Source organism: Natator depressus, chromosome 9 (genome assembly GCF_965152275.1).
Source record: "Natator depressus isolate rNatDep1 chromosome 9, rNatDep2.hap1, whole genome shotgun sequence".
Classification (NCBI taxonomy): domain Eukaryota; kingdom Metazoa; phylum Chordata; order Testudines; family Cheloniidae; genus Natator; species Natator depressus.
Window position 1 is genome coordinate 6,274,871 of NC_134242.1, and position 11,978 is coordinate 6,286,848.

General features: G+C 46.9%; 1 protein-coding gene and 4 non-coding genes across 5 annotated transcripts; all 5 read right to left on the reverse strand.

Moving 5' to 3' along the window:
* Positions 1–11,158, reverse strand: NCL (nucleolin). Its single transcript, XM_074963398.1, has 15 exons — positions 11,000–11,158; positions 9,781–9,891; positions 8,834–9,101; positions 7,849–7,989; positions 7,213–7,401; positions 6,859–6,945; positions 6,404–6,539; positions 4,839–4,975; positions 4,095–4,221; positions 3,756–3,889; positions 2,955–3,081; positions 2,632–2,783; positions 1,814–1,940; positions 717–943; positions 1–469 (listed from the first exon to the last, which is right to left on the reverse strand). Exons 1-15 carry the CDS (start codon positions 11,015–11,017, stop codon positions 387–389), a joined length of 2,064 nt encoding a protein of 687 aa, XP_074819499.1. The 5' UTR covers positions 11,018–11,158; the 3' UTR covers positions 1–386.
* LOC141994279 (small nucleolar RNA SNORA75) lies at positions 1,497–1,634 on the reverse strand. The gene has a single exon (XR_012641068.1). It is a non-coding gene; the product is annotated as a small nucleolar RNA SNORA75 (small nucleolar RNA).
* Positions 2,394–2,462, reverse strand: LOC141994287 (small nucleolar RNA SNORD20). The gene has a single exon (XR_012641076.1). It is a non-coding gene; the product is annotated as a small nucleolar RNA SNORD20 (small nucleolar RNA).
* LOC141994284 (small nucleolar RNA SNORD82) lies at positions 6,617–6,684 on the reverse strand. Its single transcript, XR_012641074.1, has one exon. It is a non-coding gene; the product is annotated as a small nucleolar RNA SNORD82 (small nucleolar RNA).
* LOC141994286 (small nucleolar RNA SNORD20) lies at positions 7,025–7,104 on the reverse strand. The gene has a single exon (XR_012641075.1). It is a non-coding gene; the product is annotated as a small nucleolar RNA SNORD20 (small nucleolar RNA).
* Positions 11,159–11,978: the final 820 nt, after the last annotated feature.

The following is an 11,978-nucleotide window of genomic DNA, read 5'->3' on the forward strand; positions in this document are numbered from 1 at the left end:
CCAGTTCAGGCCCTTTAATCTGTCTGAGACAGGGTGCCGAAGCACAAAAAATGATAAAACGGTCTGCATTTTTACAGCAAAAAACCTACGGAAATTTATAGGGGAAAAAAATATTTTTGTACATGGGGTAAAACGTTATAAATTCAAGACAACTCACAGACAGGGGGAAACTCCCACATCTAGCACTCATTTCTTTAAAAAGTTCACTTGAATAGCCGGGCAGTCAAGCTGCCACTCTTTGAAATGATAGTTACTTTTCCCAAGTGGCTCACAGTACTGCTTTGCATCTTGGAATGTCCTCAGAAGGCTCCGTGTCAAAACAAGGTGACAGAATAAAAACCCCAGAGTCCTTTCAGATAGCAGGGGAAGGAAGGAAAAGGGAACGCTTAGTCATCAAATTTTATCTTCTTCCCTTGTGGCTTGTGTTCTCCTCCTCCTCCTCTGCCTCCCCGGAAGCCACCTCCTCTACCTGGAAAGAAATTGGAGAGATTAGGAACCAAGCTGCATTTAGCCTGACTCAGAAGTTAGTATTCCCCCTCAGTATGCGCTTGGAAGATGACAGTACATGGAAGGGAAAGCACATGTTAGTATTCCAACGTGCCACCTCAGAGAATCTGAAAGCATGCGCCTGGCCTGGGATTAGTCAGTCTTCGATTTATCTAAAATGTTGCCTGAAGTCAACAACATGCTAAGCTTTGGTTATATTTTCTTCGTACCTCCAAATCCTCTGCCGCCACCCCGTCCACCGAATCCACCTCTGCCACCCCGTCCTCCTCTTCCTCCGCGTCCGCCAAATCCACCGCCAAATCCACCACCACGCTGACCATCACCCTTGGGCTTGGCATAGTCAAGGGTCACTTTGTTTCCATCAATCTCTCCATCCTCCATAGCTTCTTTAGCTGCTTTGGCATCTTCTGGGCAGCTGAAGTCCACAAACCCAAATCTACGCAAGGTAGTGAAAAGACAAGAGTTCACCTTCCACTGAAGTGAGCCACGCAACACAGCTCCACCCTTCACCAGAATACCATGCATACTGAAGAGCTACACTGTAATGTATGCATTTAAAAAAAACACGCAGGTTTGTCTGTGCGCAGTTCCACTGTATTTGGCTTCCCACCATCCTATATTTAGTCTTTGCATTATCCGTGTAACCTGTTCCTTGCAGCAAGAATGCTCAGTGTAAAGGAGGCAAGTTCCATACTGAACCCTAGACTATGCTGCTTCTTCACAATGCTTTCAGTCCAAATTAGTGGGCGTCTAATGTTGGACCAGCGATCAAAGCTGTGACCTTTAAATATCCCAAAGGAGGCTCGATTTAATAAACTGGTATGAGCTACTGGGCGGGGAGGGAGCACCTTATCATGAAGGATCTGTTTGCACTATTAATATTGGCCCACTGGTAGTCAGAGCAGAAGATCTACACCACTATTTTTCATGACCATCCTGTCAGGAGTGCTACAGGACTATGCACAGCTTGTAACACAAGAACACACATTCAGTGTCCCACAGCCTTGGCTAATCACCCATCTAAAGCCAGAAGGTGAATATGCCAGCACTGAGCACTTCATTTTCTTCTCGTGCGAATCCATAGGCTGCCACTGATTTTACGGCAGGAAGGAGCTCATTGAGAAGGGAGGATGTTACACCTTTACTGTTCACAGGATATTCAAGATTGCAAGCCTGTTTCCTCTTAGCAACTAGTTGACAACGTTATTAATACCAATCCAAGGTCAGTTAGGATTTCAATCGATTAATCTAGACCTCTTCCAATAGGAAGTGAATTATACCATCTCCAGATTAGAATTTAACATACCCTTTGGATGAGCCAGTATCTCGGTCCATGACTATTCTGGCATTGACAGAGCCCTCAAACGAATCCCTCAATGTCTCCTCTGTGGTGTCCTCAGAAAGGCCTTTGACAAACAGCGTTTTGGTTTGTTCTAGACAAAGAGAATCCATTTTCAGATCAACCACTTTTGTAAAGTTTAAGATAGATATGTGAGCCAGGTTCCCAGCCACCATACATCAGCCCTTTTACATTAGAAAAAAAGAGAAGTTAGCCAATTGAACACTGTCGACTAATTGAGATGTCAGATAAAAACCATTATCTACATCAACATTATAAGGTTGCTTTTCTGGGCCACAACTGCAAAAACAGAAAGGCCAAAAACATTTAAGTGACTGACACAGAAACAGCTAAGATGTTTTTCTTTTGAGATTTTAAAAGGAGGGGAAAAAAAATAGCAGCTTATGCCAAGAAATTCCCCCGCCCTCGTTTCTGACCTGGGGGAAAAACAAAAACTGTCCTGTTAGACTTGAAGCATTTACAACAGAAATGCTCACAAAAAACAAGTTTAGTCATGAAGGTATAATCATAACTACAATTAACACAGCTTGATCAGTACCGGATTATCCAGAGGAATTTTCAGATTATTTCATCAGTATCTCAGTCATCATATCCACCTCTAAACTTAACTCTTGCTGCTGTTCCTAGCATCTGAGAAGCAGGTCTTTTTATACCATTTGTCCACATCAAATGATTTTTGGGGAACAGAATTAAGTGTGCATGAATTATAGCTGCATCAAAGTCTCAAAACCTCTGTAGGTCAGGATAAAGCACAGGTCACTTACGACTAAATCCTCCTCTGGAGTTACCACCACCTTTCTGTCCAGCTGGTGTGCTGAATTCCAATCTGATTGTTCTGCCTTCAATTTCTGTGTTGTTACAGGAATTCAAAGCTTCCTTAGCATCTTCAAATGTGGAAAATTCGATGAACGCATATCTAGGTGGAGAGAAAAATTCTGATCAGACTGGAGACTTGTTCCCATATGGATCCTAAATAGCATGGAACCAGTCACGCTGCCAATATTCAAATCTTTACTACGGGGCTGGATCACTTAGGTTTTTTTTTGGGGGGGGGGGCGCGGGGGGAGAGAAGTCCACTCTTACACACCCTTTAGGCTTGCCCTGGTTATTTTGTGGCATCCTGATAGCAGAGGCTTTTTCAAACAATTCTTGAAGAGATTCTTCTGTTGCATTGTATGAGAGGTTGTTCACAATTAGGGTCTTTGACTCTCCACCTATCAGGAAAAGAGAAAGACAACTTAGAACTGCACATTTACAGGCAGACTTTTCCAAACTAAACCAATAGTGCTTTTAGGAGCGAGAGGGAATGGGGTATTCTTTGCTCCACTACGGTATCTGCCTCAGGGGCCATGCACAAGGACGACTCCCAAGCACAAGCTAATAACCTTCATACACTTAACTGGCATCTAGTGTATTGTATGTCAGGGTAATTAGTATCTGGACTACCTATATTGTTCAGAACTGGAGAATCTCTGTACAACTTAAATCCTTCTGGAGTTTAAGAATGGTTTAAGTGCTCCTTTGTGCAAGGTGCTGGATTGACAGCCTTCAAAACAAATCCCCAAATCCAAGAATTTCACCAATGTACAACACTCTCTTTAGGTCAAGGTCTAGAGAATGAAGGTACTTGTTTCACAAGGTCAAGCCTGATAGGGGCAGGCTGACTCAAGTCTGAACTGATGGACCTCTTACCCACTAATATGCAAATTAGAACTATATAAAATGGCATGAAGTGCATGGGATTGAAAGTAGAAAGAAAAGAGGGAGAAGAAATACACAAGATTCCCTCCGTGTTACCCAAAGGATTCCTGTGAACTGCTATAATTTGCTTGTGATAGCAGCACAGCCTATCATGTACCTTTAGCACATAATAGTGCTGCATAAATACCTTTTTGTGTCTCTAGATGGCTCTTCTCTCCTGTGTAGTCTAAGATGATGGAACGACCCTCGATTTCAGTGCCCTGCTTCTCCTCTAGTGCCTTGTCTGCCTCAGCTTCTGTTTTAAACTCTACATAGGCAATCCTAGAATGGTGAAGACAGCAGATGAACAAACTGTTTCTTTGGGGAGTGTTGAACATGCACAAAAAGCTAAAACTCAAATAATGCTTTTAGGACAAGTACTTAATTTCAATATTCTAAATAGCCGTTGAAGACAGCAAAAAGACATCAGTCTATGTTAAACAGGCAACGCATGCCTGGGAAAAATTAAACTATCACAAGTACATACCCTTTACTGCTCCCATCCTTGCCAGCCACTAGCCTGATTTCTAGCGCATCTTCAAATACTTCTCTCAATTCATCCTGAGTTATACGGTAAGGCAGATTCTTAACAAAAAGTGTTCTGGCATCTCTTTCTACAAAAAAACAAAAAAAAATAAAAATAAAAAATTAAGATTCTCTGGTACACTGTACCACAGTGAACAAAATGCCAGCACCAGGAAAGCCAAAAGTAATTCAGTTATGTCACCAAAATACAAGTAAAGTTGATATTTTGTATTTGTGCCAGGAACAACTGTAATTTTACACATTAAGGGCTCTACATCCAAAAGCAGAAATATCTTTACCACATACTGGTTTGCTGGTAATATGAACATTCCCCCAAACACAATCCAGATCATCTTGAATTCCGTCTCCATATCCGAGACATACTTCTTTGAAAATCTCAACCCATATAACAAGGCTTTGATAAGTAAGTGGTAAACTAATACAACCAAAACTTTTTACGTTAGGTAAGTTTAATGATTTCTGATTAACTACTAAGTGCTTATATCAGAGGTGCAATTTCTTTCTTGAACAGTATGAAGATACAACAAAATTATGGTTTTAAAACCATTAACCATTTTTGCAGGTATTACCCACAATCACCAAACTGAACAGGCCAGTAGAAGACACTTAGTCACTGGCTTGCTCAACATGACAAGATGTGTTACCCAGAAAACTAGTAGATAAAGAACGAAGATAGTTTTCATACCTTTCTTTGTTTCTTTAATGATTTCTTTACTCCTTGCTTTCTCCAGTTTGATTTCTAAACCCATGAATTTCTTCCCATTAAATTCAAGGGATTTATCCAGATCCTCAGCTGATGAGAAATCTACATATCCAAACCGCCTGAAAGAAGAAAGACTTTAATATCTACACAGAACTTTGGAGTTAGTGTCAGAACACATTGTGGATGTATAGTCAATAAGGCTATGTCTACACTGCATTGTAAACCATAGTCTGTGCAACCCAGGCTTATGGACTTGGTGTTTCCAAACCCACGCTTGAGCATCCACACTGCACTGTAACCCTGAGCTTACAATTGCTGGACTCGGGTGTCACAGCCGTGCTAATGCACCCACACTGCACTGCACAGACCTCCTGACTTGGGCCTGCGGCTTGAGCTGCATCCACATTGCAAAACGACAAGGGCTTGGACCAGAATCACAGTGGCGGCCCCCCTAGGATCGAAGTCCTGCTTGCTTGCTGATACAAGTCAGACTGATGTGTGTGTGTGGATGGAAAGGGGACTTGTGCTCAAAGCTGAATCAGGACCGGACTTAGGTTATGTCTACGCTACGCACCTTTTAGTGACACAGCTGTGCCGCTAAAAGGCACGCAAGGTAGCCGCTTTTTGTTGGCAGGAGAGAGCTCTCCCAACTCCAAAAAACCCCTCCTCTCACCTCCAACGAGCGGCGGTAGCTGTTCGCACCAGTACTTTTGGTCGGCAAAACTTTTGTCATGGGGGGGGGAGAGGGGTGTTTCCACACCACTGAACGACAAAAAAGTGTTGCCAATGAAAGTCCAGTGTAGACAAAGCCTTAAAGTGCAGTGTACACCTACCCTAAGAGCTGCCTTAAAAAAGAGTTAAATGATTGAAGCAGCTTTACAGTGGAAGCCATCAAAACAAACATTACACAACTAACACAGTCAGAAGAGCTGTGCTCCTCGACAAGGAACCTATCATGTTGATTGCTTTACTAAGACAGCAAGTTTTCAGATTGGATCTCTAAATTTGAGTTCCAAATGCATCAAGACCATTTACATCTCAGTTACAAGGTGGGCTGGTGTAGGTCTTTAAAACAGTCCTGATTCAAATCAGGACAGATTTCCTGTGCCTCCCCAGAAAAGTCACCTAACTTCTCTCAAATGGACACACTTACCCAAGTCACAGAACTAGTAAGAATTAGTTGTTCAGTACTACATATTTTCAGAAAAATGAAACCAAATTGCCAAGGCACTCAAAAAATAGCTCTTTAGAAAGTATAATAGCGTAGACTCAGCTACCCAAACAAGGGCTATACATAAATTGCATAAAATGAAGACTGTAGCCTTCCTCTTTAGTATGGGCATGCTGCTTGAAGCATCTACCGGTCCTGAGAGGAAATGCTCCACCTTGTTCATAATAGCATACGGCTGAACTTGGTTTAACAGTTCCACATACTATTCAGTGATCACTTAAACATTTTGTTTGTCCCAGTTACGCCTCCTAACTGGGCCAGTAGTTTACAGCTTGGTATGAAGAGAGTGGCAGCAGAATTATAGTGAAGAGCTTACTTGGAACCACCAATTCTGACTTCCAGAACTGGAAGGTCTTTTTTGCCAAAGAACTCCTTGATGGCAGTCTTCAGTTCCTCATAGTCCTTGCTGGCGTTCAAGTTTCCCATAAACAGGGAGAAAGCTGAAGCAGTTTCTTTAAGAATAAGTGAAGTTCAATTAGGCAAATTAAAGGATGATCAAATTGGAGGCATCTTACTCTAAAGGACTACGGCACATCAGTTTATATCAAAGTCACATCAGACTTCAGTATTAAGTCCCTAGTATTCATCATTTGTGCTGGCAGCACCATATAAAAGCCAAAGATTCAAACCCCTTAGTACAAGTTCCCCAGCTAGTACCTTCCCACATTAAATGAAGAAATTTTGAACATTTTCTCTGGAGCACTGCAGCAAGGGGAGCCTTGATTTTAGCTGCACTTAGAACACATTAAAGGATGCATCACACTAACATACCTTCAGTTTTCTTTTTCTTGGCTTCTGGGACACTTTTTTGCTTGGGCATCTCCTTCTTTCGTTTTCCAGGAATTTCCTTCACAGACTCTGTGGTACGGGAAGATACATTAGAAGGATCTTAGAATAATAAGTAAGGCATCCAGTGACACCCCTACCCTCCGTCACACTGGATCAGTACTTGACTATCTTGAGAAACTTTCATTGTGATTTTCATCACATCATTTCAGAGTTTGTTCATCAGTTCCAGCTTTGGAAGACAGGGTTGGACATACTTCTTGCCTACTGCTGCTGAAGAGGAGTTCTGTGTATTACTACGCAGCAGGGATTTACACAAACATAGAACATTCAGCTCACCTTCCTCATCGTCGTCGTCGTCCTCATCTTCCTCATCGTCGTCGTCGTCCTCATCTTCGTCGTCATCATCATCATCCTCATCTTCGTCGTCGTCCTCAGAGTCTGCCTTTGCTTTCATTGGAACAGCTTTCACTGGAGCAGCTTTCTTTCCTTTTGCTGGGGTTATGTCCATTGCCTCAACTTCAGAGTCTGAAACATCAAAGCAAACTATCTTTCATGGGTTCAATTCAATTTCAATGGTTCAATTCCTGTGCAACTGAGGAAGGAATCTCCACCCTCATTTCCCCTCTGGTAAAACAGGCCATGCTTCTCACTCTTTCGTCTTGTCCATTTCAGTCTGCAAGCTCTTTGGGGCAGGGACTCAGTTTGCTTTACAGTGCTTAACACAACTCGATCCTGGACCTGACTGAGGTCTCTTAGCCTATGTCTACACTGCAATGAAACACCTGTGGCTGGCCTGAGTCAGCTGCGGACGTTTTATTGGAGTGTAGACATATCCTAAAGTGCTACCCTAATATTACTACCATTAGTGCCATGTCAGCCTCTGTGGGTTCAAGCCAACTAAAAATGTGTGCATTTTATAATGATCAAAACTATATAATCTAAGCCTTCCCATAACCAGCGTAGCCTACACACCATCATCTTCCTCGTCGTCGTCATCCTCATCGTCGTCGTCATTGTCGGATTCTTGTTTTGCAGGTACTGCCACAGGTTTTGCCAGTACAGGCTTTTTGACTGCAGGTGTTACAGGCATTGCTACTTCCTCCTCAGATTCATCTGTAACAAGAGTTTAACACTCACTAGTCTGCATGCTATAAACAGCATTTATACCAGGGGAGGACAAACTACGGCCTGAGGGCCGGATTCGGGCCGTCAGGGCTTTCAATCCAGCCCGCAAGATTCAATCCCAGAAGCCGGGGGGTGGTGTGTGTGTGTGTGTTCTGTGCACTGCCCTTGCCTGAAGGCACCACTCCATGCAGCTCTCATTGGCTGGGAATGGGAAACTGCAGCCAATGGGAGCTTTGGGGGTGGTACCACCCCACAAACTACTGCTGGCCACTTCGGGGAGTGGCATGGGGCCAGGGCAGGCAGGGAGCCTGCCATAGCCCCGCTGCCACTCGAGGTAAGTGGTGCCAGGCCCGCACCCCAACCCCCATGCCCTGGGCCCCCTTCTACACACTGCACCCCCCCTCACACCCCACACTCCAATCCCCTCCCCACATTCATGGCCCTGCTTACAATTTCCCCACCCAGATGTGGCCCTTGGGCCAAAAAGTTTGCCCATCTCTGATTTATACTGTTAATTCAGGTTTGCTCAAGAAATGTACTCTATGAAATGCTGGTAAAGAAAGCTGTGATAAACAATTAATCATTGGCTTGAACCATGCACGACAGGGAGCCCATGAAAACTTCCTCCAAACAGCTCTGCTACTTTAACTTAGTACGGTCCTCTCTATCCCCCACCTTTGCTACACAAACCCTGTGTCTCATTTGACTAAGAACTGCCAGTTGTGCTGAACTGCACACTGGTTTGTGATATGGACAAATAGGAGCTATTTAGGTTGAGGTATTTTGTTCAACGATGGCAAAGCATTTAACAGAAAAGTGAATTTTGACTTGCCAGAGCCATCTTCATCCTCCTCGCTGTTGTCATCGTCGTCATCCTCCTCCTCCTCTTCCATGTCTTTTTTCTTCGCATTTTTTCCATTTTTAGCTCCTTTGGCTGGAGTGGCAACTACCTTCTTGGCTGGAGTGGCAACTACCTTCTTGGCTGGAGTGGCAACTACCTTCTTGGCTGGAGTGGCAACTACCTTCTTGGCTGGAGTGGCAGCCTTTTTGCCAGGTGTAACTGCTGCTTTTGGTGTTACCACTTTCTTCTGAGGAACAACCTTAGAGAAACAGAGTCAAATGAGTGTACACAACTCCAAAATTAGATTAAGTTAAACCCACCACAACCATTCATCCAACTAGCCCCTCTGCTGGAGTGCCTAGAAAGACTGCAGGACCAGACCGTAAAGCCACGTTGGCAGCTCACGGGGAACCAAAGGACTGTCCCTCATTTACATATACAATATAAGCCTCCCTGCTACATAACTTATGTTACCTCTACGCTTGTTTTTGGCCCCTCTCTGCCTCCACAACTAGAACATCTGGAGGTGGTGGGGTTACCAAGTATAAAAAGAAACCAACATTAAGAACCCTTGGTAAGAGCAGAGTATGAATAGGTGCCCTTTTTGACAGAACTATGGCAGTATTCTCCCCTATCTTTATGGGGGAGGAATAGAAAAGAGAATACAATTAGTATAGTGTTCAAGAAGCCAGCCATTCCCCACCAGACTCAAAACTTTACAAAGCCAAATTAGAAAGCTTTAAGTTATTTAGCTACACTCAAAATATCCACTTGCTAATGCTAATTCATTGTCTCATCACTTATGGTATTTTCTCATCACTTATTGTATTTATTTCCCTATTTCATTCACTGAAGACTTTTGGGTTGGGTCTTCCCAATGAATAAGTTATTCCCAAAGTAACATGGAGCACAACAGAATCCAGATGTAAAATGATCACCTCTTCCTCACTGCTGTCCTCTTCCTCCGAGGAGTCCTCCTCCTCGCTATCTTCTACCTCCTTTGGGGGAGGAGGAGCCACTTTTTTCTGTTTGGCTTGATTCTTCGGATTCTTAAAGAAGAAACGTGAAATATGAACATACATTAAAGTTCACCCATTCCATCTTCCAATTTACAAACCTGTCGATAAAAGAATATAAAATACACCAAAGCCATAAAACATTTAAGCCAAGTGCCATTTTAGCAAAATTGTTCCCATATTGTGCGTGCTCGCAGAAGAAGCATGCCGCCACTATGTTCCTATCAAAGTTAGAAATCCGCAGCGACCAACACGTTTTTTAGATCCGCTAAAATGCCTGCTCAGGAACCCGAGACACAAGGGGAGCGAGGCGGGATCTTTTATGGGACCAACTTCCGTCGACAGGAGAAAAAACTTTCCGCTGCCCGAACCGGCTCCGTTTGTAACGTTAATTCACCTGCAGACCTTTCATAAAGCAGAGCGATGGGAGTCGGGGGGGGGGGGCATCCCTCTCCCCTGTAAAGCCCTTCCGCCCTCCCGCTCACACCCAGCCACGCTGCTCGACAAGCCCCCACGTGCGCTGGAGGAGCCGGCAGCGCCGCGGCCAGGCCGCGGGAAGTCCGAGCGCTCGCCCTGCCCGCCCGCGCCCCGGGAGGGATCGACAAAGGGCCCTGAACCATGTGGGACCCAGGCAGGCCCGCGCCGCGCGCTTGCGGCTCCGCAGAGACCACGTGGCCACCCCCCCCCCACGCGGCGCACGCAGCCTGAGGCCTTCCCATCCGGCAGCGCGAGCCTCCGGCCCCGCCCCCCCCTCGCGCGCGCGCGCGCGCCCCGACCCTCTAGCTTCCGTCGCGAGCCCCGAGGGGGAGCCTAGAAACCCCCCCCACACACACACACACCACGGCCGGAAAGAGGCCTAGAAACCGCCCCGAGTCCTGCGGCCCGTCGCGGAGCCGGCCACCGGCCTCGGGGGCTGGGAGAGGCCGCGCGAAACTGCCTGGCTTCGGGGTCGGGATTAGAAACCCGCTCCCCTCCGGGAGCCCGGGGTGGGGGCGGGGACGAGAAACCGACCCCCGGCACCGCCACCCGACGGGGGCCCGGCCGCCGCTCGCCCCTCTCCCGGATGGGGCCTGGAAGGCTCCGCCTCGGGCCCGCCGCTCCCCGGGCTGGGGGCCTGGGCGCCCCCCTCCGCGGGCCTCACCTTGGCGATCTTCACCATGATGGCGGCGGGACGTCGCGGGGCCGGCGCGCGGTGCGGGGCGGCTGGGTCCGTGTGCGACAGGCAGCGCCACGAGCAGCGACTCGACCGTGCCCTGGACTGAAGCGAAAGAGTGAGAGCGCCGCCCCTCCCCCCAACCTCCAGCTTATGCTTTGTCCCGCCCCCCTTCGCCCCGCCGGACCAACCCCTGCACGCGGCGCCGTTAGCTCCGCCCGCCCGCCCGAACGCCGCCCAATCGCCGGGCTGCGGGTGCGGAATGCACACCAATCCGCGCGGGGCTGCCGCTGACCAATCGGAGGGCGCGTTACAGCGAGAGGTCGTGCCCGCTGGGGAGAAGGGGCAATGTAACCAATAGGCGGCTGCGCTCCGGTGGGGTTCGGGGGGGGGGCTGGTGAAGGAGCAGCGCAGCACGTGGCTCCAGGAAAACCACGTGCACCTGGGACCTCAGGGGGAGCGGGGATCAGCGGGGTCGTTACCTTACCCCACGGCTTGGCTGGGGGTCGGAGCCGGGGCCAGCCTGGGGCCGGTGATCAGCCTAGCCCTGGGGGTCTGGCAATGGGACCACCCAGCCCTGGGGGTAGGAGTGGGATAGATGGAATTATGCCAGGGGGACTTGGGCTGGAGAGGGAGGTTTCTTCCCTGATCTACGATCTCTTTTATCCTGCTGCCCATCACCATGGTATCTGAGTTCCTTACACATAAAGTCAATAGCAAGGACCCTCGCAGGCGTCCTAGCGCCTCAGGCATGGATCCCTTTTCAGGGTCAAATCTGTACTTTGGATAAGGTTTTTTCCCTTTCTTTTGGTTTGTGAGGGTTTAAGAATACCCTCTTTTCACTTCTCTTTTCCGGTCTCTCATCATCATTATCTCTTTTCCTTCCATCTCTACCCATCTTGCTCCTCTGTACTCTGTTTCTGCCTCATTCCACTTGCTCTTATGTGGGGTAGGTCAACAGTGCTAG